The sequence below is a fragment of the Bombyx mori genome, chromosome 18, assembly GCF_030269925.1.
Source record: "Bombyx mori chromosome 18, ASM3026992v2".
NCBI lineage: Eukaryota > Metazoa > Arthropoda > Insecta > Lepidoptera > Bombycidae > Bombyx > Bombyx mori.
In genome coordinates this window covers 3,703,468-3,730,766 of record NC_085124.1, presented here as the reverse complement: position 1 = coordinate 3,730,766, position 27,299 = coordinate 3,703,468, and the positions used below count along the sequence as shown (strand labels likewise).

The window sequence follows — 27,299 nt, the reverse complement described above, 5'->3', positions numbered from 1 at the left end:
TAAATCAAGGGACCACCGCCCTGCCTGTTTCTGCCGTGAAGCAATACCACAGAATCGAGACTAAGAACATGTCTTAAGGTGAATGGTGGCATTTACGTTGTTGCTGCCTCTGGTCTATGGTGACCGCTTACTAACAGATAGGCCGTGAACTCGTTAACTAGTTAAAACAATAAAAAACAGAATTAACTAACTAAATAAATCAATAGTGAAGGTATACATTAACTAACAACAAACTAAATCCATATCCGTTGTTTTTGGAGGCTTCTGGATAGGGGTCGGGGTGCAGTTGAGGTACTGTTACATATGCCCCTCAGTAATAACGTAATATAAATAATAATGCCGACTAAGGCATTCTTGAATGCATTGTCTCTATATAAAGACAATATATTGCTTAAACGGGGCAGAACAGATTTGGCTTGAGTAGCGGAAACATATATCCTTTGTACTACTTCTTTAATAAAATAAACTCCGTGCCAGTCACCGTGTCCTTTTTTAAAAAGAGCTCCTGGACCCACCCCGTAACAGTGGTGTCAGAAGTGGGATAGTCAGTACGTTACACTGGCTATCCGGATTGTCTTGAGCTCTTGATTCTACGTTGCGCTCATTGCCGCTGCTCTCATCATCAATATCGTAAAGGAAGAAAACCTGCAAAATATCTTCAACGCCATCTTCAACATCGTGAGAAAGAAAAACTTACAAAAATCTGCCACATCATACCCGCTCGTGCCGGTCAGTATTGATCGGCTGGTGTCAACCTGACAAAAACACGCAAAAACCAATAAGACGTCCTGCTGGTTCCTGTGAAACAAGCCCGAAGATTCGCCCGAAGCTCCAGTACCCGTGAAAATTCAAGCCGCTGATTCGTCCCTACTGCACCAGTTCCTGCTGACTCGTTCCTGCTAAGCCGTTTGCAACGTTCCTGCTGACTCGTTCCTGCTAAGCCGTTTGCAACATTCCTGCTGACTCGTTCCTGCTAAGCCGTTTGCAACGTTCCTGCTGACTCGTTCCTGCTAAGCCGGTTCCTGCCGTTTGCGACATTAAGACTTCCAGTATAAGCCTGCCAAACGCCTTGCTGCCATCCCATCATCCGTGCGTTCTCCGATGAAGTTAACAGCTCTGATATTCTTGCGGTGAGTGAATCATTCGTCTCGTATAACTACTACATTTTTTTTAGTTGACTTTCTTTCTGCTAGTGTCTGTTTTGTTACTGTCAAAAGCGAATACTCGTAATAATGTCTACTAAAAGTGAAATAGTCTTGAGCGAACAATATCCTATTCAAGTACTATGTAATTTTATCAACCCATATAATGGAAGTCGGGAGACCCTTACGGCCTTCTTGACTAACTGCCAGGATGCGTTAGATCTTGCATCAGACAGTCAAAAAAGACTATTACTGAAATTTATAATTTCAAAGCTAGAAGGAAAAGCCAGAATAGCATGCTCAAATAAAATATTCGATAACTTCGAATCGTTGAGAGAATTTCTTCGTCAAAATTTTGGAGAAACTAAACACTACAGTCATCTATTTTTCGATTTGCAATCATGTAAACAACGTGCTGGCGAATCTGTGTCTGAATTTTCATTACGAATCGATACGTGCCTAACCGAGATGCAGACCGAAATCCATAATTCTAATACATCAAAAAAAGACCTATCAGGTCGTATTGCCATGACAGAGGACCTGGCGATACACTCTTTTATGTTCGGACTGACTCCTCGTATTGGTAACATGGTGCGATGTCGTAACCCCAAAAATCTTAACGAAGCAATTAATATCGCCATTGAAGAGGAAAAAATCCAGAACTTCGTTGCTAAGTCTCATTCAACTCATCATCAACAGCCAAAATTATCATCACAAGCTAGTTCATTTAATTCAACAAAAATAGACACAAAACAAAAAATTCCACCTCAAATCGTTTGCAGTTACTGTAAAAACCCAGGTCATCACATTGCGAAATGTAAGAAACGCGAATACAATAACAACTTACGTAATAATTCGTATAATAAATATCGCCCGCTTAATCATATTCCACCTGACTCGGAATCTTCGCCTTTTAAATGTTGCGAAATCGAGAAAACCGACAGTAATTTAAACTAACGTGTCAGGTATCGCAAATGTGCCGGCGATTGCCTGCAAACCAAACAGGCACAAAATTACGTAACTCTACTAAATCGCAACAATGCAAAGAAATTATTAGGTCGTATGCACAAGCGTGCAAAACTACTTCTAGTTCGTTCACTAATTCGCCAATTAATTCGTCTTCTAATTCGTTTACTAATTCGTCTACTAATTCGTCTACTAATTCGTCTCCTAATTCGTCTACTAATTCGTCTCCTAATTCGTTCACTAATTCGTTTACTAATTCGTTTACTAATTCGTTTACTAATTCGTTTACTAATTCGTTTACTAATTCGTCTAATAATTCGTCTCCTAATCCGGTTACCAAGCCTTCTACTAAATCGTTTACAAAGTCACATGATAAGTCAACCCCGGTATCCGCTAAGCCAGATACTACTCGTAAATCAATCAGTCAACTTACCCCTCAAACGATGCCATCGGCGATATCTCAAGAATATTTGCCGACAGTGTACGATATTTCTCAGCATAAAAACACACCGTTACCTTACATACTTGTTCATACATCCCATACCACGAATCCTATTTCGTTATTAGTTGATACGGGAAGTTCAATATCTCTTATAAAAAGTACCAGTATTCCTTGTTTACCAGTTCTTGAAAATCACAAAATAAAATTCAAAGGCATCAATGACGTAAATTCACACTGTGAATCACTGGGCAAATTCCTTTTGTCAATAAAAACTAACCAATCGAATCTATCACCTTTTTATTTTCACGTAGTTAAAGATGTTAACCTGGATTACGATGGTATTATAGGATCAGATTTTTTAGACAAAAATAGTGCATTTATTAATTATTCAGAGAAATACCTGGGCATACTTAGCCCCTCTACGCAGCGTTTCAAGTTACATATGTCACAACCCTACTATATCGTTCCGCCAAGAAGCGAAATGTTTATTGAATGCGCTGTTACTAACCCGGAGTTAAAGGAAGGTTTAATTTTAAAAAACACGCATGTAAACTATCCTAGTGTGTATTTTTCTAAATGTCTAGTTAGTGTTAAACCAAATAACAAAATTAATTTGTCTGTCCTGAATACCTCTGAGTCGGAAGTAAGGTTACATGACCTATCTTTCACCCTCGAACCCGTGTCTCTGATTCTAGAAAATGACCCTCCGTCTAATACTTCCGACAGTACTCACGAGTCATGCTGTTACCAAATTAGTTTTAACTCAGTCCGGGAAAAACGAGTTCAAGATGCCATTCGTTGCGAACACTTAAATAAGGAGGAAGAAACATGTTTACGCAGTATCTGTTCCGAATTCTCAGACGTGTTTTTTCTTGAAGGCGACAGCCTCACGTGTACAAAAACTCTTGAACACGAAATACGCACTACATCTGACACACCGATCGCTGTTAAAAGTTACCGTTTCCCTGAGTGTCATAAAGAGGAAGTACATAGACAAATAAATGATATGCTACGTCAAAAAATCATTCAACCCTCTATCTCACCATGGTCAGCACCTATATGGGTAGTACCAAAAAAACAAGACTCCTCCGGTAAACCTAAGTGGCGTATTGTTATCGACTATAGGAAGTTAAATCAAGTAACAATTGGTGATGCCTATCCTATTCCGAACATCACGGATATCCTGGACCAGCTAGGCCACAGTAAATACTTTACCACTCTTGACCTCGCATCTTCGTTTCATCAAGTCAAGGTGAAAGATACCGAAAAAACAGCATTTAGTGTGCCCTCGGGCCATTACGAGTTCACGCGTATGCCTTTTGGTCTTCGAAATGCTCCTTCCACATTTCAAAGACTCATGAATATAGTACTAAGCGGCCTTCAAGGCACTCATTGCTATACATATTTAGATGATATAGTCGCTTTCAACCACGATCTCTTGTCTCATTGTCAAAACCTCAGAAACATATTTCATAAGCTCCGTGAACACAACCTAAAATTACAACCGGACAAATGTGAGTTCTTTCGTCGAGAAGCACAGTATCTTGGACATATTATTTCAGATAAAGGAGTAATGCCTGACCCCAAGAAGGTTCTCTGTGTCACTAACTTCCCAGTTCCGAAGTCTCCACGTGATATAAAATCATTTCTAGGTTTAGTTGGTTATTATCGTCGCTTCATTGAAAATTTCTCCCATATTACTAAAGCTTTAACTAGCCTTCTAAAAAAGGACGCTACGTTTCAATGGGGTTGTGAACAACAAAAAGCCTTCGACGAACTGAAAAACAAAATAACCTCGGCTCCTATCCTTCAGTACCCTGATTTTACTAAACCCTTCGTATTAACAACAGACGCATCCAATTACGCTGTTTCTGCTATTCTTTCTCAAGGCGAAGTAGGTCAAGATCTCCCAATAGCCTTCGCATCTCGAACCCTGAACAAATCAGAAGGAAATTATTCTACAACCGAAAAAGAATGTTTAGCTATCATTTTCGGCACAAAAGTTTTCAGACCTTATCTGTATGGACACAAGTTTAAAATCGTGACCGATCATAAACCTTTGCAGTGGCTATTTAACTGCAAAGACCCGGGTTCTAAGTTAGTTAGATGGAGGTTAAAATTAGAAGAATTCGACTACGAGATTGAATACAAAAAGGGGAAGTTAAATTGTAACGCAGATTCCTTATCTCGCAACCTCGTTCATACTCTCGATGAACCAACCGGTTTACAACCACCCCCATACCTTGATGAACAGTCTCGAGTAGATGAGCCCCTTACGTTCGATGACTTGTCTCCGTTACCACCCCCCATAGACTTCAACGCCCCAGGTTCCGTCCCTTCAGAAAACCCTCTTGGACAAGAAATGCCTAGCCACCCTACTCAACCTCCTACAAAAGTCCCTTCTCCATCACTGCCCTCGCAACCGTCACCGTCAACTCCTGAAACCTATGAACAATATCTAAAAGTGTCCCGACAATCGAAAGATCCGTTTAACACAAATATTCAGGAATTTAACGACTCTCTACTTAAAGCTAAATGTAAGCTGATAGCCTACCCTACCTCAATTGACCTTGATGAGTCTGTACCATATTGTTCAGAAATCATAGAAATGTCCACAACTATGCCTGACATACGTGAAGTGGAGAGAGAACTGTACTCATTTTATTCTACCGGTAACGCCAGTCATTTATTTACACATTTGTTTGTCCGTGTTCATTTTTACGACGAGTTTACGTATAAAGATATTTTTAATGTTTTACGTTGTTACCGTGACATGATAACTACATGGTATAGCGAGGAAAAAGAATGTGCTATATCAGATTTCTCAGACCCTTACACGAAATTGTCATTTACAAAAATTTACAATATCGTTGCGTTTCTATTTCATGACACTCAAATCAAAGTAAATATTTACCATAACAATATCCAATATCCTACGCCTTCCGAAATCAAAAAAATATTAAGAGATCACCATGATTCCACGACTGCAGGTCACCCCGGAGTCGCTCGTATGTTAGGACGAATAAAAGAACTATATTGGTGGAAAAATATGCGACAAGACATAGAAAACTATGTCAAAAATTGCAAATCGTGCCAAATAAACAAACCGCTGCGCCAAGTTAATCGCTCCCCAATGATAATCACGTCTACCGCCACTAGAGCTAATGAAAAGTTATTCCTAGATTTAGTGGGGCCATTACCCGAAACACATCATAACAAATTCAAATTCATTCTTACGTTACAAGACGATCTCACTAAATATTCTCAAGCATATCCCATGGTCACATGCTCCGCCGAAGAAACAGCTCGTTCATTAGTAAAGTATATCTCCCATATCGGTATCCCTAAGATCATTATTACAGATCAAGGTGCTAACTTCTCTTCCGAAGTAATGAAGCAGTTAGAGCGTTTATTCGGAATAAAACACATTTTTGCTTCTCCATATCACCCGCAGACTTGTGGCGCCCTAGAAAGAAGTCATTCGACTCTGAAAGAATATCTTAGGTCGTATATAGTTGAAAACCAACATACATGGGACTTATATCTTAGAACAGCAATGCTAGCGTACAATTCCAATATCCACTCTACCACAGGCTTTTCACCATTAGAATTGTTATTCGGGTTTAAACCCTACATCCCTAAAAGTATAGACTCTCTCGACCTTAATACATACAGCGATTATATAAGAGCACTTAATCACCGGTTATATTACAGCCGTCAAAAAGCTTTACAAAATATAGAGTCGTCAAAAGAAAGATCAAAAAAATACTACGACTCTCACTCGAAACCGATTACCTATAATATTGGTGACATGGTCTACGTCCGTTGTCATCATAAGCAAAACAAAGCCTTATCTCCTGTATGGAAAGGTCCATACAAAATCATAAAAATAAACGGCAACCACACGGTCACCTTATTAATGAACCGTAAGCACGTGCGTCACCATTATGATGAAATAAAATTAGCAAATGACGACGCACTATAGTCTTATTAAAGCTAACTCGTTTAAATAATCCCTTTATTTTCGAACATACTTAATTCTTTTACTCAAAAAGAAAAAAAATTATATTATAATTATAATAATAATCTTACACTGAATAACTATTTGAAACTTTTACTATTTTATATGTTTACTATTTTACAATATTTGATTTAGTGGTGATAATAAACGAATGCTTACTTATTACTATTTCTGTTCCCTTTCAGGCCCATCTTAGTGCTATGTACAAGTCATCAAATCATAACCCAGATAACAGATAGTCCCGGTCTATACTACGATAGACTATCTGACGTCAAATTTACTAATGATAACTGGAATGTTGTAACTTATTTAAATACTAATAACATACAGTCTCATCTTGATAAAGTAGATCAATTATTTGAAAAAGTAAACTCTTTCTGTAAGGACTTCGAGTCCTCCAAAATCCAGTTCGATTGCATGAACGCCATTTCGTCATTACAAAGTCAACACGATAATAACATCAAAAAGTTTGCATCTGTATCCTATCTTACTAGTAGTCGACAAAGTAGATCAAAACGTGGGCTACTCGACTTTGGTGGCTCTGTTCTTAAAACATTCTTTGGCACTCTAGATTCCAACGACGGTGTCAAGTTCTCTGATGCTATCGACCAAGTACAGTCAGACGAAAAAGCTTTAGCGCATCTTATGCGTGATAATATACATGTGATAAAATCTACAATTTCCACATTTAATAATTCAATGTTAAAATTCAGTGAAAACGAGAAACGTCTAAATAAAAATCTAGAAATCATAAATTCGGCATTCGAATATATTATAAATTCTAACGATAAATTACAAATAAAAACAAAATTTAATTCTTTATTCCAGTCCTTAGAAAGTATAATCATTGCATTGTCTTTCGATATCGAAGACATAAACAACGCTATTTTATTTAGTAAAATGAATATTTTGCACCCGACTGTACTCAGCCCATATCAATTATATGTCGAGTTGGAGAAACATATAAATGACTTACCTAAGCATTGCGAACTTCCTATATCAATATCTTTACAGAACATTCACGAAGTTATCGATATTTCTAAACTAGTATGCTACTATCATAATAATCGTATTATCACTATAATCAAGATACCCCTCGTGTTACCTCAAGTCTATAATCTTTACCATATTGTTCCTATGCCAGTTCCTTATGACTTAACAAAACCAGACACTTATGCACTTATAGCACCAAACAAGCCATACATGGCATTAACAACAGATCGTATGCTTTACTCACTGTTAGAAGACTTAGACAAGTGCAAATTCGTGAGTGAAAAGTGTTATATTTGTGAATTAGGTAATGTGTATTCGACGCTTGCGAACCCAACGTGTGAGACAGTTATCTTAACCGAAGTTGTCAATAAGGTTCCAAGTTCATGTTCGGTAAAACTCTTAAGGGGTCACGTAGATTCCTTCTTTAAACTTAATAAAAATAGGTGGATATTTGTTCAATCTGAGCCTGGAAAATTACATGTAACTTGTTCTAGTAATAGTCTCAACTATGATTATGTTTTGTTAGGAACAGGAATAATGTCCCTGTTTAAAGACTGTAAAGCTTTCTTCAAAACTTTACAATTTTCGTCTAGTGAAACATTTATTTCTAATGTAACAACTCAAGTAGCTAACTTCAACATTTTGGAAGATGATTGTTGCGAACGTACAAAACTAAATAAAACTTTAGCTAGACTTCCCTTGTTAAAATTAAATAACCTTAATAATTTAGACTCATTGTTACACGCCAGTATTCATCTAGATACTCTAGAAAAAGAATTAAATCATTTGGAAAGTCCTTCGCACTTTCAAAAATATGCTGTTCATTATATGTCTATAAGTTATTCTCTTACTGTTCTGTTTTCCTTGTACCTTATATTTAGATTTCGTAGATGGTTTTGTTCAAGTAAACATAATTCTCATTGTTGTATACAAATCTTTAATCAATGCAACAAAGATCGTAAAAACGATCATAGTAATGTTACACAAACTGTGCAAATAAATAGTGAAAAAGATTATTCATGTCCTAGGCCTTTTAGGAGAAATCTTATGTTGTCAAATTCGTCTAATAATGTCGTCGTCGAGTAATGTTATAATAAATTATATTCTTTTAAATAAATTGTATAAGTTTAATTAATAATTTTAATTAAGACCTTTATTAATTATAGATTTACTTACTATATCCTGTTTTCGTATTTTACTTAATAGTTACTTAAGTGTTTTTGATATTGTACTTAAAGTTTATTTCTTTAAGATATAGTTACTATTTCATTTTAAGTACTTACTTGTTTTACCCTGTATCGTATGTTTTAGTTTTCCTATTTTGTTATCCAAAACAAAAGCCAAATTCTATACTTACCGCTCTAGTTTATCTCAACGTCAACGTCCGTGACCATTCATCGGTGACGATGAATCTTAAGGAGGGGGATGTTACATATGCCCCTCAGTAATAACGTAATATAAATAATAATGCCGACTAAGGCATTCTTGAATGCATTGTCTCTATATAAAGACAATATATTGCTTAAACGGGGCAGAACAGATTTGGCTTGAGTAGCGGAAACATATATCCTTTGTACTACTTCTTTAATAAAATAAACTCCGTGCCAGTCACCGTGTCCTTTTTTAAAAAGAGCTCCTGGACCCACCCCGTAACAGTACCTCGCCCTCTTGTTGGACAGCCGATGGGCTTTTCGAACTCACTTTGTGGGGCTGGTCCCCCGATTGATAAGGACGGCGGGCTCCATCCTGTACGGCGCGCCTGTATATAGGCTGAGCCGCGCATCCGGGCCGTTATGGCTCAGTTCCTGTGCCGGCCACAGCGTGCCGTTGCCATCAAGGTCATCCATGGATATCGCACCGTCTCCTACGAGGCGGCGTGTGTGTTGGCGGGGACGCCACCATGGGAGCTGGAGGCGGAGTCGCTCGCTGCCGAGTATCGGTGGTGCAGCGAGGTCGTGCTCTGGGCGTGGTGCGTGTCTCTAAAATTCAGCTGCGGGCGCGGAAGGCCCATTCTCGGGTCGTGGTCGAGGCGGTTGGCCAGCTCCACGTGGGGAGACCGTCAAGGCGGCTTACCCGGTCTTTGATGACTGACTGAATCGTGGTGGAGGAGCGCGAGGTATGTGGGACTTGACATACTGCAGATGTTGGGAGTAGACCGCGAGCCCAAGGAATTTTAGGACCCTACCGCACTAAACGACTCCCCTGCACTCTTACACCCGACGTCCGATCTCCGTCCGGGGTCAGAACCCGGGCAGAGTAGGGAGGTTCCCGCGGTCAACGCTACAACCAGACACGCAGTGATACCCCGTTGGGCCAGAACCAGCCTGCCGGGTTGGAACGCGATACACCGCCGCCCGGTTTGCCCTTCCACAGTATGTTCGGCGACGACAGCGACGACGACAACGCAGACCGCTTCGCAGGTCGCAGCCACCGACGTATTGTCCCGTCCTTCTGGTGCCAACGCGCTAGAGTGAAGGTAGCGTGCTGCGTAGTCTCAGCATCCTTAGGTCACCCCGTGACCATCACCGGGAGGAGACTGCCTCCTCACAGGGGCTGGAGCTGGACAAACGCCCCCCTCCGACCCTCCGCTCGGCGGCGGCGACACGGCGCCGAGAGGGAAGAAGAGCTCTCCCTCTCTCGTTCCGCTGTCTCCTTCTGCGAGATGATGGACTCGCAGAAGTCGAGCATCGCCTGCCAGACTCGTTGCTGCCGAGCATCGTAGCCACGACGGTCGATTAGTCGGGGATCTAATCTTTCAAGGTGAGCACGGAAGCTCCAAGGACCGACTAGTACGAGAACGAGGTACCGCAACCGGGTCGCCTCGATCTCGACGCGAACGCCTCCGATCACGAGGTGAGCTCCCTGAGGCGACGCAAGTCCCTCCCCCGGGCCACAACCAAAGTGTCGAAGTTTTTGATCTAAAAGACACCACTTCATGTTAGAGATACCTTCACCATTTAACACTCATACTACAAAGACCCTACCGAAACTCAGATTGTATAATATTATAATTCGAAAAATATCGTATATCATCTTCAATTTACCGACAGCTGTTATTGTGAAACTAGATTTCGTTATCAAAAGCTTAGTTAATAATAATAAAAATATAGAAAATTAATAGTCATTCAAAATGTACGCAATCAAATGTTATTTGTCATTGTTACATTAATCGTAAAACATATTATGTGTACAGCGGAACAAAAGGTGATCCTTCAGGCGAATAGATTGTCATCATATGGACATGTTGCATAGTTAGTACACTAAAACTGTGAATACTGTTAAAATATTTCCATTTCTAGTCGTATTCCATCCAGTGTTATGATATCTTTTTTTTACTACCTATTCTAGTAACTTCAAAGGGTTATTCTAGATTCACCGAGCTAGTAGGTGAGCTCACGGGGCTCAAGCCGAGAGTGTTGCTAACACTGACCCTAGCAAGAGCAGTGTTTCGCAGAATCTACCACTCGATCGCAAACGCGACCCACTGAGAAGATCCGGCGAGAAACTCAGTGGGATGTGTCTATGGGTTAATTTACTCGTCGAGCCCTTCGTCGCAAGCGATAGGTTCGACGAGGATGATTACCGGTGCTTGAGGTACCTAAAAGCACCGTTAATGGATTGGGAGGATCCGTAATGACGTGTTTAGAGCGTGATATCTATGAGCATATAATGACATGACCGATAAACGTTTAGCATCAGGCAAGCCGTGAGAACTACATGGTTATGTACCGTCATCTTGCATATTTCTACGGCGACAAAGTTATAAATTTCGGTTTCAAGGGCGCGACAACCTTAATAGAATTCAATTTAGACTTCAACCTCATGGCTTGATGTCGGATATTCAGTTATAATACACAACAAGTTAACACAAATGAGCTGGGTCACTCTTATCGACAAAAAAAATGTATTCAACTTTCGTAAAAAAAAAGAACATCGGTCTACTTAATAACCAATTTTTTTAAAATATAGAATTGCCTAAATAAATTCATTTTGTATCATCCTATTGAATTTGGTATTCATTGATAAAACTGTACGAGGTTCGTGATTATTGTGGTCACACTCAATGGTGTTTGTACGAAATTATATTCTGAAACAGAGCGGTTGATGTTCCGAACACAACTGAAATGATCAGCAGTGAGTTGTTTATGTATTTTTTTCTCCATTAGTATTGTAATATTACAATGCGCATACGGATACCAGAATATTTTACGGGATTATTGAGTTAGTGGTAATTTGTTACTATTTTTGTTTCTTGTCGTATTTCTTGGAACGAATATGTAAGCTGAAGCCTAGATAATAGATAAACATAAACATCGCCACCTACTTTGAAGACATACGGTGGAATTCTCAATATTATTTGCATCGTTTCTTTGGACACAGAAGAAATATGGTACAATGCCTTTTGACCAGTACATCAAGTGTGTGTAACAGCAGAATTTCCTACGCATTCCCTAAAGCTATTTATTTCCAAATTAAAATAAATCTAAAAAAAAAAAACCAAATTATTTCTTCAAAATACAAACTTTTTGATTCGTAAGTGGTAGAATGTGTTCCAAGCATGTACGTGACTACCATCGCTAACTAAACTCTCCGCAGGGATAAAATAATTGACTACATTAGATGTTCGCGCGAACTTAGGGTCCACTTTGAAGATTTTAAGAGGTTACGGGGTGTGATGACACCGCCATCCAAAGATACGAAGATTAAGTTGCAATTCTATATTAAGCACTTTTTTTATTCCCCATGTAGGCAGACGAGTATACGGCCCACCTGATGGTGAGTGGTTATCGTCACCCATGGACTTCAGCAGTACCAGGGGCAGAGCCAAACCGCTGCCTACTGTTGAAAGCCATCTGCAATTCTGATTACGAAAATTGACCCAAAAATAGGATATTTCGTTTGGACAATAATTTGTAATTTGACACTGTTAACATCAATCAGCTTATAGATTCGAGTTTATTTATCTCGCGAGGATCTTCATGCTTGTCGGACTGTACGCTGCAGGCTTACCGCACGACAGAGCTAAGTTGAGCATAAGTGACATCTTCGATACGGCCTTGCCAATTCTACACCCACTTATAGCGGCTGGATCGAACAGATGTGAGTTGTAATGACGTAATATTATAAGTCTTTTTGTGTCAAATCATGTATGTACCGATTGAAAAATATTGATTTAATATTTATGTACAATCGGTAAGTATACCACGGTTGATTTATTTGGCTTAGATCTTTTTTGTCCCAGTGATAGTTGTCTGAACAAGATTGAGGATAAGACCGCCCACTGTACTTTTGCAATTGTTTTCATTTCATTCATTTGGTTCATTCATAGTCTACTCTATTCGAAATTGTGCGTAGAGAATTCAGGACTGATGCGGCGTCGTCCTATTTAGTTCAGCCTTGAAATGATCTTAATTCTTGAATAGATTTCGTTTCGATTCTTTCATGAGTTGAGAGTTATAAGACCTCAACGTTACATCCAATGAGGACGGTGGTTCACACTGTGACGTCAGCCAATACCGTTAGCAAAACAAAGCGATTTTTATAAGGGTTTTATTTACGATGTTAAGGTTTGACTGCGTTATGCGACTTAAAAGCCTCAGACGCAACTATTCCCTGATGACGCTGTTAAAACTTTTCGCTTGGTGCGTAAGGCGACAAGTCCACATTTTTAAAAGTATGGGTATATTCGAAAATATTTTTGAGGCCTATCAGGTTGAGACCTGTAGGTACCATAAACAAGTCCAATCTCGCCTCGTAAAGACCTTATATGTACGCATTTTCTAAAAATCCCTCCCATAGTCTCGCAATCAACGTGTTAAGGTTTCCTTTTAACCTTTCCTATTTATACCTCGAATTTGGACTTCAATTCGAAGAATGGGGCAACCTTTATACAATATTTTGATCTCATGTCATCTATTTTAAGATGGATTTCAAAATTCAGGTCGCCGCGTCTATGCGCTTCGGTAACCATATTACAATCATAATACTGGGTAAGCTGTGATCTTGACTCCGTATTGAGCATTAAAAAAACAACGGCTGCTATTTTTCAGGCGAAACTTTAAAAAGCTTCTTTGGCTTAACTTATCAGCAAATGTTGGAGAAAAACGCCACAGTAGAAGAACTATCAATCGATTTGATTACGAAGAACGGAAATATTAAGTATAATCTTACAGCCACTTCGAGACTGAAGAGGTCTTTGGGCAGCGACAAACAAATTATCGTATTAGTACACGGCTTTAGGGAAAGCTCTGATGGATGGATGGTCGGAGGCGTAGCACCGGAATTACTCAAAGTCGCGGGTTTGAAAATCCTTGCTTTGGATGGAAGGAAAATTATCAATTTGGAGTATTTCAGATCATCAACTTATACAAGGTTTATGGGAGAGCAATTAGGGTTATTTTTGAGTGAAATAATTAAGGGTAAGTACATATACTACATATTTAGAATGAAATGCTCAAATGGATAGATATACTTAATTTTCGCTGTTGTTAGAGTGTCTTATCAGCCCATACGGATAGGTTACAACATGTCTATACTCACGGCCTATTTCGACCGGGAATTAGTAATGAATTTCGATTTGAAGAGGGAACCAGCCCTTTTATAGAACTACTAGTGACCCGCCCTCGCTTCGCTTCGGAAACATTAAAACACACATGAAACCAACAAAATAAAATAAAAAAAAATTTAAAAAAAGTAGCCTATGTTCATCAGGGACAATGTCGGCTTCTAATGGAAAAAGAATTTTTCAAATCGGTCTAGTAGTTTCGGAGCCTATTCGAAACAAACAAACAAACAAACAAATCTTTCCTCTTTATAATATTACTATAGATGACTTAGAACACGTCTCAAGATGGCGGCTTTTACGTTGTTGAATTCTCTGAGATTTGGTAACTTCTTAATTTATGTAAAAAAATCTTAATTGGCGTGATTAAATCGTCACTAACACTTATAGACTAGCTGGTACCTGCAACTTCGCCGGAGTGGTCAAGGAAAAGTGTTTAACCTTTCATTAATAATAAAAAGGAGGGGATTAAACTACAAAGTTTCTTTTAATATAAATAACAGTCTTAGTCAGACGCAGCTTAGAAACTCTAGTATTTGAAATAACAGAAAATATAATTTATTATTTGCGTTCATTCACGCAAGCACAATTATGTGTACATTTTTTAATTGCTACGGTAATAGACGAGCGCATGTTTCACGTGATGGTAATTAGTTACCGTCGTTGATGGAGATCGGCAATGCGGGGAGCACAGCGAAGCCTCTAATTTTTGCAGTATAATTTAAATTTTCCAAATTTTAATTTCAACGATCCCAAGACACAACACATACGAAGCGAGAAAAATATCCAATCGCCATAGATCGCAATACCAATTATATTTATGTGCTAATTCAGATTCACGCTGAGATTGGAGTTCCAAACTAGACTACAACAATGCCATCAGAGTAGAGTTCATCCATACTACCTAGAACCACTGCGTTTATTCATAGAGCGTTTCCAAAGATCTTTTTTGCCACGAACCATCTGGTATTGGCATGAGCTCCTCTCTACGGCGGTTCCCGAGTACTATGACATGTCCTTCTTCAAACGAGGCCTGTGGAGAGTACTTAATGGTAGGCATCGACTTTGCTCTGCCCTGGCATTGCTGACGTCCATGGGCGACGGTAACCATTCACCATTAAGTGGCAAATACGCTCCTCTACCTAAATGGCCAAAAAAGGTAATGTTTATAATTAGTACAATTCCCGACAACAGATGGTGTGGATCCAATGAAAATATACCTGATCGGTCATAGCCTTGGGTCGCACATTGCCGGGATTGCCGGAAAAAAAGTTCAGCAGCAAACTGGGCGGCTTGTCGGTCGGATCACGGCTCTGGACCCTGCCGGGCCGTGCTTCGGTAACGTAGACCCGTCCGGCAGGATCAGTCGCCAGGATGCGGTGTACGTCGATGTCATCCACACTAACGCTGGCCTACTGGGACTGAAAGAGCCTGTAGGTAAATTTTTTTAAAGACGATTTGTTCTTAGACTGTAATTTTAAAGCATTCATTGGAGCTATTTTTACTGGTGGTAGGATCTCTTGTGATTACTGCCTGCAGTGATTGTAATTACCCCCGCCCTGCCTATTTCTGCCGTGAAGCAGTAATGAGTTTCGGTTTGAAGGGTGGGGTAGCCGTTGTAACTATACTGAGACCTTGGAACTTATATCTTAAGGTGGGTGGCGCATTTACGTTGTAGATGTCTATGGGCTCCAGTAACCACTTAACACCAGGTGGGCTGTGAGCTCGTCCACCCATCTAAGCAATAAAAAATAAAATAAAAAAAAGATCCACAGGATTCGTCGTGAAAATTAACCCACAGACACAGTTCACTGAGTTTCTCCCCGGATTTTCTCGGTGGGCCGCGATTCCGATCCAGTGGTAGATTCAGCGAAGCGCTACCATTGCTAGGGCTAGTATTAGCTAATTCGCCATGTTCAGCCCTGTGAGCTTGCCTATACGTGCGATGAATTTAACATAGCCCTCGAAGCTACTAATATAGGTGGGCAAATTAAAAAATATAATACTTTAAAAGTCTATTAATGGTAGAGCTACATATACAAGATAACAATAGTAAAACCGATACTTGATTGGACTTGGCTGGGTGGTGGCCTAATAAAAAACAAATTAAATATTAAAATAAAAATTCTAAGGCCTAATAAAAATTCAAACCGAAACGCATTTCTGCTTCACCGCAGAAATAGGCGGGGCGGTAGTACCTACCCGCGCGGATTCACAAGAGGTCCTACCACCAGTCATTACACAAATTAAAATTTGCGGGTTTCATTTTTATTACACGATGCTATTCCTTCACCGTGGAAGTCAATCGTGAACATTTGTTGAGTACGTATTTCATTAGAAAAATTGGTACCCGCCTGGGATTCGAACACCGGTGCATCGCTCAATACGAATGCACCGGACGTCTTATCCTTTAGGCCACGACGACTTCTCTTTTGTATAATTTTTAGGTGATAAGGACTTTTACCCAAATGGGGGCATGACTCAGCCCGGCTGTATTCTGTCAACCTGCGATCACAGCAGAGCTTGGGAGTTCCTTGCGGAGTCTGTGAATTCAGCAAAACATTTTCCAGGTAGTATTGGTTTAATAATATTCAGCTTACCACCTGTGTAACTTTACTGAACCTAATAATTGAATGTAGGATTGCGCTTTTTTAATGTAAAGCAAAGGTATCTTGCACATCATCCTCTGCGCTATAACTACGAATGTTGTTATTGGGAACTTGCATTGCAAGATTTGTTTTGTATTGTGGATAATGCAATAAAGTTTTTTTTTTTCGGTATTACTCTGATAGGGATAGAACTTTACGAACTTGACTTTAGAATGTTACGGTTTCTTGAGATCTTGAGCTTGAGGTCTGGTTAAAATCCGTTAAAGAACGCAATCGGGGCTTTAAGCTCATATGGCATGGTTTTTTTTATGATTGAAAGATTACTAGCAGCCCGAAGGTCTTTCCAGTTTCACCAAGACAGGTGGGCGAGCAAAGGCTCAGCCAGGAGTGGTGGGATTTGCTAACAACTGCTCGAGCGCCTCCGAAGAAGACCTAACAACTCAAGAGCAATTGCTTCGCGAATGAATCTACTACCGAATTGGAATCGCGACCCGCTGAGAAGATCCGGCGAGAAACTCAGCGGGCTGATGCATGGGTTAGGTTGCACATCGACCTCTTTGTCGAGTTCGACGAGTACGGTTACTGGGGTCCCTAAGCCTGCTCCTACTATTAGAGCTGAAGGCGTCTAATGCAAAGGTTATTGGATCTGATGGATCCGTAAGGACGTGTCTAGGACGTCGACGGTGACTGGCTCTTGCATGATCAGGATTCGGGGAGTAGGCAGCGGCGGTAACGATAAGGCGATTATCATGACGATATGGCATGGTCATATGGCACGGTCTATATGGCATCATTCACGGTATTTTGATGATAAGCTTAGATAACCATTCAAACCATTATACGCACACGAGTAAGTATAACTATCCACGGGAATAAACTAATTTAAAAATACGGCCATAATATCCTTTAAATGCTATTTATATCGAAGAAAAAAAACGGATTATGTAAGTTACTTAGCTGATAACCAGGAAAAATCGTTAAATTTTAACAACAAGGAAGTGCGGTGTTGTACTAGATAATGATGGTTCATTGTAATGTTACATTTTTTATGTTATTCATTTATGAGCGCGAAATGGGGGTGCTCGACAGAATAGGGTTGCGATGTTAATATCGATATTAGCTAATTATAGCTATAGTGAATATATAGCTATATACTTATAGTAGAAGTGGACTGGCCTAGTCGAGTCTTAATAGACTACACTAGACTTAATAGACTAGACTACTCGATAAAAGTCAACAAGAATAATTCAATTTTTATATGGCTTATGTTACTTCCAAGAAAGTCCCCAACATATTTCATGCACAATTGCTATGCGATTTATCTATTAATAATTCGATTATTGATTTTTTTATAAGGATATATATATACATACAGGAGGAATATGTCCGATGTTTTTGTATTTATATATTGTGTATGCAAAGCCCTAACAACAATTTTAAAATGCAACATCGAATATAGAAATGGTGACGCGTTGCAACTTTTCAACATGTCTTTGTACAAGCAAGAGTGAGCGGCAATATCACGTCGTCTCCCTTGCACGTTGACGGATTTGACGTCACGAACCATTATGTCCTTATTATTTTCGACAATAACAAACTAGATTAAAACATTTTAATCTCATTTCCGAACATATATAAAACTGCTGCTTTTGATTTAGACGCACAAAACGTTTTGATGATAGAAAAATATAAAATTAATCACCGCATTACACGAATGCACACACATACAAGTCTTACCTGTACCACGTGCTTCTCAGAAAGTGTATTTTCCGACTGATATTTTATGGTTAGTTTAAATCGAAAATTATTTTTCTTTTGACAGCAAGGAAATGCGAGAATTGGACATCGTTCAAAGGAGGTTTCTGTTCTAAGAATTCGGTATCGTATATGGGACTGGAATCTAAGGCCGGTGATCCCGGGCTGTATTTCTTCACAACTGCCGCATCATCACCGTTCGGGCTAGGACCAACTGGTAGCGGATGAAGTTTTATTTTAATTTACATTAAATAACAATTAAATACGTTCTGATAATTTGTTTTTATTTATTAATTAGGCTATTGCGTGGCTCTACGTAAACTTCAGCACATTGATCTGTGCAAATGGCATAACGGGGATTGACTTTTTTAAATAACTAAACTTTACAGATTTTTTAGCTTCTGGAGCTTTTAGCTTCAAAAAGCATACCGACTATCATTCGATCCCTGGATTACTGCTGTAATTCCTGCTGTAATCCAGGGATCGATTGTCGGTCAGTTGTTGTCGGCTGCTGCCAGTGTGTATCAAATCCGATAACCACTTAGCACTAAATGAGCCGTGAGTTCGGTTGACCCATCAAATAAACAAACTCAGCTTTATTTCTTGTTGAATATAATCGCTTTTCACCAAATCCACGGAAAGAAATAGGGTGATGCTATTTTGGGCGAAGACTAACATTCATCACAACACTTTGTTTACTAATAACTTCAATAAAATGTTATTACCAAACTATATAGTACAACTTTATCTTATGTTATTACCAAACTAGTACAACTTTATCTTAGTTTCCTATGAGGTTTCTTTTTTTTATTTGAAAAAATTGTAGAGATTCAAACATAAGTTTCACGAAAATTAAAAATTTGCCTCTCGTTAAATCAAAATAAACTATTAGATAGTAGATATCATGTTTTAAGTTTGTATATATAAATGGTCACAGCTTTTTAAAAACAAAATTACATCGTTAAAGAGTTACTTATAACTGTGTAAACAGACAGACATATATTGCATTACCTGGAAGTGTCGTGACGACGAACTCGGTACAAGTGGCGAAAAGGCGATTTTCTCGGGAATAGATAATTCCAGTGAAAAAGAGGTAGCTGTATACTTATGTAAAAATAAAACTTCTTCTTCTATATATATATAAATGAATTGCTGTTCGTTAGTCTCGCTAAAACTCGGAAATGGCTGGACCTATTTGGCTAATTTTGGTCTTGAATTATATGTGGAAGTCCAGAGAAGGTTTAAAAGGCAGATAAATATGAAAATGCCTAGAATTAAATAAAAATAACAATTTTGTTTTCCCTTAGATGTGTCCTCCGTCGGACGGATTTCATTTGTTTGTTTCAATTTTATTTTATACAAACGTTTAGGTCTTTTATTTATAGATTGAGGAACTACGAAGTCTGCCGGGTCAGCTAGTTATCAATAAAACATAGATTTTATTGACATTAAAGTTTCTTTATTGCATCTAAAATTATCTTTTATATTCCTATATGTGTATAATGCTCGAATCTACCCATTTTAAGGGAAGATTCGAGCAAAATATTGAAATGTTCACGAATAGTATGTCGTCAATTTAGTCGTCTGTTACCACGAAAAATGTTAAATATTGGGAACTTAGGAAATGATCAAATGAAAAAATAAACGTCTTCTTTTAATTATGTCTCAGGAATACCGAAGAAAAATACTATACTGTTTTTAATTTAATGCGTCGGATTATTACTGGTTGCCCGGAGGCTTTTCCCGTTTAAGTGGAACAGGTGGGGGAGCAAAGGCTCAGCCAGGATGGGGCGTCGGCATGACGCAAGTTGAAACCAATATCGCACCTAAGCACAGGCTTGTAAAGTTGAAAATCGGACTTCGTTTTATCGTCCGATAGTGCCTCTGAGGTACGACTTAATTTGAGAGTTTTTCAATAATAATTCAATAATTAACTCTCCACTGAAATCCATGTGAAACCAACAAGTCAATTTTACTCTTTAAAGTTTTGGAACATTATGGTATTATTAAAATTTTTTATAATAAAAATGAAATATGTTTGATATTTTAAAGTAAAAGTTCTAAAGATTTCGTGAGAGCTTAAAGTTTTCGAAGCATCATTGCGGTTCAAATTATGTTGTCATTTTATGAACAATTTTTCGACTTAGTTATATAATTCATAATTCACCAGTCTCAACAAAGTTCTCGCCGATTTGGCGGTCCACCTGGTTTTTTTAATGAATGAGGGATTAATGGTGGCCCAGAGGCCTTTCCAGTTTCCCCAGGACAGGTGGGCGAGCAAAGGCTCAGCCAGAAGGGGTAGGATTTGCCAACAGCCGCCCGAGTGCCTCCAAAGTAAACCTAACAACTCAAGAGCAACTGCTTCGCGAATGGATCTACTACCGGATCGAAATTGCGATCCGCTGAGAAGATCCGGCGAGAAACTCAGCGGGCTGATGAATAGGTTAGGTTGCACATCGAACTCTTTGCTGAGTTCGATGACTGGTGTAAAGCTTACCGGGGCCCATACAAGTCAACAACATAAATACCGGCACCCACCTTGTGACACTAGTTGTAAGCCTCAGTTTTATAGTACAACAGTTGCCCCACTCTTCAACAGAAACATATTACAGCTTCATAGCAGAAATAGGCAGGGTCGGTGGTACCTACACGTAAGGGCTTACAAGACGCTCTATCACCAGTAATTACGCAATTTATTATTTTTGCAAGTTTGATTTTTTTATTGCACGATGTCATTCCTTCAATAATGAGTATATACCTCCAGGATTTGAACACCGGCCCAGATAGCTCTATACGAATGCACCGGACCTCTTATCCTTTAGGCCACGACTACTTCTTATTTCGGCAAAATAAGATTCATTTTCCAATAAAAAAGATACATAAAAAACGTTTTATTCAAGATTCCATGACGCACACCGGATCTACATCAATATTCCTGATGTAGCGAAAATTGAAGTCATTTTCAAACTTGTAAACGCCACTCCTTACTAGCATTGTCAAGTAGCAATGCAAACCTGCAAAACGCAAATGGACATTAAAATATTGAGGTGGATATTCAGTTACTGGAGGTAGTTGTAGAATAACATTTTTTTTTTTTTTTTTTTTTGTGATTGAAAGTTTACTGGTGGCCCGAAGGCCTTTCCAGTTTCACCAGGACAGGTGGGCGAGCAAAGGCTCAGCCAAGAGGGGTGGGATTTGCTAACAACTGCCCGAGTGCCTCCGAAGGAGACCTAACAACTCAAGAGCAATTGTTTCGCGAATGAATCTACTACCGGATCGGAATCGCGACCCGCTGAGAAGATCCGGCGAGAAACTCAGCGGGCTGATGCATGGGTTAGGTTGCACGTCGACCTCTTTGTCGAGTTCGACGAGTACGGTTACCGGGGTCCCTAAGCCTGCCCCTAGTATTAGAGCTGAAGGCATCTAATGCAAAGGTTATTGGATCTGATGGATCCGTAAGGACGTGTCTAGGGCGTCGACGGTGAGTGGCTCCTGCATGATCAGGATTCGGGGAGTAGTCAGCGGCGGCAACGATAAGGCGATTATCATGACGCATAGCCTTATCGAAGTATCGTTCCGACGCTGACTTCATGTATTTCCGAATTGATTCGAGGCCCAGGTCGTCGTGTAGGTCAACGTTCCTCACGAACCACGGAGCCCCGACAGCTAACCTGCAAAAGCGGGATTGTAGGGATTGGAGGGTGTCTATGTGTGTGCGGGCCGCGTGAGCGAACACCACACTCGCGTAAGTCATGACGGGCCTTATGCAAGTTTTGTAAAGTGTCACCTTGTTCCGAAGGGACATTTTACTCCGCTTACAGATCATGGGGTAGAGTCTACCGAGAATAAACGCGGCACGGTCACGGACTGATTTTATATGCGGGCGGAATGTCATCGATGCATCCAGGGTAACGCCCAGGTACTTGACCTTCCTGGCCCAGGGTATGGGTTGTCTAAAGAGAGTAATCGGGGGTGTGAGATTCCTCCTCCTAATCCGGGAGGAAATCCGTGTGGAGCTTCCCCTCTGAAATAGCACCGCAGTACTTTTCGCTGGGTTGATGTCTATGCGCCATTTTCGGAACCACTGTCCTAGGGCTAGGGCTGCGCTCTGAAGCTTCTTCGCGATTAGGGACTTATTTCTACTAGAATAGTAAACAGTCGTGTCGTCGGCGAATAAAGCTAAATGGGTCGGCGGCGACCGGGGAATATCGTTGACGAATAAGCTAAATAGGAGGGGTGAGAGGACAGAGCCTTGCGGGACTCCAGCTGTGAGAGGTCGTGGGGAGGAGCGGGTTCCCTCGACTCGATATCGAAAAGAGCGGTTCGACAAGAAGTCCCGTATGATGAGCACGAGACTATCCGGCACGCCCATGTTGAATAGTTTGAAAATCAAACCATTGTGCCAGACTTTGTCGAACGCTTTTGCGACGTCGAAGAAGAGAGCTCCCGTGTATAACGGTTTTGGTCGATTAAGCCCCACAAGAATGTGCTCCGTGAGCCGGTGCACCTGTTGAACGCATGAGTGATTTGTACGGAATCCGAATTGTTCATCGATAAGAATGCCCTTGGATGAGACGAAGTCTCTGAGGCGTTTGTAGAGCAGACGCTCATACAGTTTGCCTAGAGACATGAGGAGGCTAATCGGGCGGTAGCTCGTCGGATGATTTTTTGGTTTACCGGGTTTATGTATGCCGATAACGTCCGCTTCTTTCCACACCGCGGGAAAGATACAGTTCGCCATAGCGGCATTGAAAATAGATGCCAACATCACGATGAGTTGGACGGGTAGAAGTTTAATAACGCGGTTGGATATACCGTCGGAACCGGGAGCCTTGCGAGGACGTAGGTCTTTGATCAAGTCTTTAACTTCCATCGGGGTGACGGGTGGTAACGCATCAGAGGGTGGCAAGGAGGCTCTGCGTTCTACCTCACTGTCTACTAATTCTACATGAACAGGGTCCACGGATTGAGTGCTGGGCGTGCACTGGGTTTGCAATGTATCGGCCAGCAGCTCTGCTTTTTCGTCATCATCGAACGCCGCGAGTCGGCCTGAGGGGCCTACGAGGGGGGGCATAGTTACTACCGTATCCGATTTGAGAGTACGAGCTAAGCGGTAGTAAGACCTTTGAGAGGGCGCGAGTCCTTCTAAGAAATCAGACCATCTGGCATCTCGGACTTCGGTGATGCGAGACTTTACGTCGCGTTGTAGGGCACGCATTCGAATACGATTTTCCGCGGTAGGATACCTATCGTACGCACGGATCGAGGCGTTCTTAGCTCTAAGGAGTTCCCTAATATCGTCGGGCAATTTGAAGCGGTGAAGGAAGTCCTCCGCTACAACTTGCTTCGATGACCTATCTAATGTCGAGGTGATGTGTGACGTTACGATGTCTATGGCTTCAGCGGTATCCTGAGGAGACGGGATAGAGTCCGGACTAAACGGAAGCGATGGTGGATCAGATTCAGCCAGGCTGATGCCCAGCGTGTGCCAATCCACCACAGTCCTCGTGACGGGAACGGAATCGGGAGCGCGACCGAGCTTCATAACGACGGGACGGTGGTCTGAATCTAACTCTGAAACTACTTCGATCGAGTGTAAGCGCAGAGTTACGTTTTTTAATAACGCTATGTCGAGTATATCCGGGCGATGCGCGATATTTAGCGGGTAGTGAGTCGGGGTTAGCGGAGCGACGATATCGAAGGCGAGATCATCGACTAACGCGTCAAGCCGCCTGCCATTCGGGGTTGTGGTGTGTGAGTTCCACCTGATGTGTTTACAATTTAGGTCGCCCGCCAGAATGACAGAGCTCCCCATACCGAGCAGCGCCTCGATATCACTGCTTAGAACGATCTTATCCGGTGGAAGATAAACGGACGCGATAACGATCGGCGCGTGTCCCGTCAGTGAGATTCGGCACACTGATGCTTCGATATTAGCGAGCGCGGGAGGATCGAGCGGGACGCAATGCAGGGCTCTTCTATAGTAAATGACGGTACCACCACCACGGGCAGAGAGCCTGTCGTTCCTGACCATGTTATAGTTCGCGATTTTAGGGTCACGGCGCGCGGGCTTAAGTAGGGTCTCCTGCACTAAAAAGATATCAATTTGGTGGTCACGCAAAAAGTCAGAAACCTGATCACGTTGATTTGCGAGACCGTAAGCGTTAAAAAATCCTATCGTTACGGATAGGGGCTTTATTCTACTTATATACGCCATTGATTACCGGCGGAGTGAGGGGAGGACGTACGTATTTAATGACGCGTATACGTCGGCGTATTCCTGCACAACGGCGATAAAGTGTTGTGCAGTGGAGGCAGCGCGAATGGCGTCGCCCAAAGCGTTAACGCGCTCAAAGTTGATCGACTGAAAGAAGTCGATCGCTAAAGCGAGATTGTCGGACGCGGTCGGAGGGCAAGTCGCGGGAGAGGGACGAGTCCCGGGGGCGGGACGAATCGCGGAGGAGGGAGTTGTAGCCGTGTTCGTGTACGGCAGCGGTTTTGCCCAGGCCGAGACACTGGGCACCGCCGCCGGAACGAACGCTGGCTTAGCCTGCGACGCAGAGGGTGCCGAGGCTTTGATGTCTGGGCCGGAAGCTCGGAGGCGGTTTTGGCGGGCGACGCGGCGATTTATTTTAGGGGCTCGGGGGCAACCACGGTAATTCGCGGGGTGACCCTGTGTTCGACACAGGACGCAGCTAGGCGGTTCCGTCGCGGTTTTTTGGTCGCGAGCGCAGAGGGCCGTGGCGTGATCGCCCAAACACTTAACACATCGGGGGCGCGCGTGACAGTTACGGGAAGAGTGCCCGTACAATTGACAGTTATGGCACTGGCTAGGAGTGCCTTTTTTATGGGGGGCTTCGACAGCGATACCAGAGAGCCTACAGACGGTCTGTGTGTTAAAGATTTTCTTACCCTCGGGGGTAGGCTGGAGAGCGACTAGAACCATATTATATGGCTCCCTACCGCGACCGGTGTGCATACGGTGCACAGAATTCACTGGTAGGCCTTGTTCTAACAGGTCGGCTTTTACGAGCTCTACATCTAACTCTTTAGGGATTCCGCGTATTACAACGCGGAGTTCGCGCTCCTCCTGGAGCGTATACGTATGGAAACTTATACGCTCCTTACGGAGGTAAGAAGAGAGGGCCCTATGGTCGTCGGGTGTTTGAACCTTAATTTGAATGCCGTTCGCGAGGTTACGGGCATTCGTGAAATTTATATTTTTGGCCTTAAGGGCCAGGCAAACTCGATCCCAAGCTGCCTTCTCCTGAAGGATAACCGGGGGAGGGGTCTGGGTTTTATTTTGTGCCACCGGACGCGGCGACGGAGTGGCACGGGCTGGGGGCGCAACGGGAGTCTGAGGGCGGGGGCGCGACGCGTTCACGGCTTTGCTAATTTTAGCGGCCGCGGGAGCTCGAGACTCCGCGGCACGCTTCTTACCCTTCTGTACCAGGGTGAATCCATCCGTCGATGAGGCGGGGGCGAGGTCGACCTCCATGTCCGAGTCAGAGTCGGAGCACGAGGAGGCGGGTGCAGGCGACCTACGAGCAAGTGTAGGTGTTTTAGAGGGCGCGACGGAGGCCGCGGATGATCGCTCAGCTGAAACGATGGTCACGGCGGACGACGCAGCAGCTTTTCTCGCCAGTATAGGCGACACGGGAGCGGCAGGCACGACAGAGGCTGCGGTGCTCAATGCAGAAGCTCTGCACGCAGGTACAGGCGACGCAGGAGCAGCGAGCGCGGCGGAGTCCTCGAGAGGGCTCGCAGTGTGATTGGCCTTGAAGGCCAAAAACTCCGAGGCGAGCTGTGGGTGGCGAAGTCGGAGGAATTCCGCGAATACAGCGTCCATGATCGCTGAGTACCCAGGTGGGGCGGCCCCGGGTCTTGAAAACACTCGCCTTGCGGCGAGGCCCCAACTTCTCGGACCTGAGCGGTTCTATTGAACACAGGTGGCAATGCGGCGCGATTACTACAGGACAAAGAAAAAGCACAACAAAACAGAAATTACGAAAAGAAACAAAACAAATAAATACTTGCAGGAAACCACTTTGTCGGCAGATGTACCACGAACACAGAAACAACAAAAGGAAACAAAACAAATAAAAACTTCCAGAAAGAGCACTTAGTCGGCAGATGTACCACAAACACAGGCCGCGCGAACAATGGCCGGGCTAACAAAAGCCGGGCGAACAAAGACCGGGCGATCGAGTGGACGATGAGCACGTCCGCACGTGACGGGTGCCTCTATCGGAATGAGTAGAATAACAACGAGACTTTGATCTCATGTGTTGAGGTGGTGACCGCTTTTAAGTTTAAATAGACTGTAGAAAACCAGAGGTCTGTTTTATACCTACCTAATCGCTGGTAATCTAAAGGGCTATTCCAGCTACGCCTGGATGGGGAGGTGAGATCACTGTGTGTCCAAGAGAACGGTAACCGGTGCTTAGAGAGCCTAAAAGTATAGAGAGTGAACCAGAAGAATCCGATAAGACACGTTTAAGACAACGGCGATTTTGCATTGCTCCGTCGTCTGGATCGGTCAAGAGGTACCGTCAACCGTAAACCTTTAAATCTCGACAAATTCTCCAAAATGGTGGTAGGACCTGTTGTGAGTCCGCGCGGGTAGGTACCACCGCCCTGCCTATTTCTGCCGTGAAGCAGTAATGCGTTTCGGTTTGAAGGGTGGGGCAGCCGTTGTAACTATACTGAGACCTTACAACTTATATCTCAAGGTGGGTGGCGCATTTACGTTGTAGATGTCTATGGGCTCCAGTAACCACTTAACACCAGGTAGGCTGTGAGCTCGTCC

At 42.0% G+C, this 27,299-nt stretch overlaps 2 protein-coding genes across 2 annotated transcripts; both read left to right on the top strand.

The window, feature by feature from the left end:
• The first annotated feature begins 302 nt into the window (after positions 1-302).
• On the top strand, positions 303-9,217 carry LOC134200547 (uncharacterized). The gene is made up of 2 exons (XM_062673606.1): positions 303-1,130; positions 6,757-9,217. Exons 1-2 carry the CDS (start codon positions 1,102-1,104, stop codon positions 8,648-8,650), a joined length of 1,923 nt encoding a protein of 640 aa, XP_062529590.1. The 5' UTR covers positions 303-1,101; the 3' UTR covers positions 8,651-9,217.
• A 2,939-nt stretch (positions 9,218-12,156) lies between these two features.
• Positions 12,157-18,766, top strand: LOC101737356 (lipase member H). The gene is made up of 5 exons (XM_038017391.2): positions 12,157-12,664; positions 13,615-13,983; positions 15,321-15,563; positions 16,574-16,696; positions 18,558-18,766. Exons 1-5 carry the CDS (start codon positions 12,544-12,546, stop codon positions 18,716-18,718), a joined length of 1,017 nt encoding a protein of 338 aa, XP_037873319.2. The 5' UTR covers positions 12,157-12,543; the 3' UTR covers positions 18,719-18,766.
• The last annotated feature ends 8,533 nt before the right edge of the window (positions 18,767-27,299 follow it).

What these genes read in the sequence shown, in the direction of transcription:
- LOC134200547 (XM_062673606.1), top strand. Translation starts at nt 1,102, where the DNA reads ATGAAGTTAACAGCTCTGATATTCTTGCG. An exon ending in ACAGCTCTGATATTCTTGCG is followed by an intron (nt 1,131 to 6,756) that starts GTGAGTGAATCA and finishes GTTCCCTTTCAG; the next exon opens with GCCCATCTTAGTGCTATGTA.
- LOC101737356 (XM_038017391.2), top strand. Translation starts at nt 12,544, where the DNA reads ATGCTTGTCGGACTGTACGCTGCAGGCTTACCGCACGACAGAGCTAAG. An exon ending in TTTGAGTGAAATAATTAAGG is followed by an intron (nt 13,984 to 15,320) that starts GTAAGTACATAT and finishes TCCCGACAACAG; the next exon opens with ATGGTGTGGATCCAATGAAA. An exon ending in GGGACTGAAAGAGCCTGTAG is followed by an intron (nt 15,564 to 16,573) that starts GTAAATTTTTTT and finishes TATAATTTTTAG; the next exon opens with GTGATAAGGACTTTTACCCA.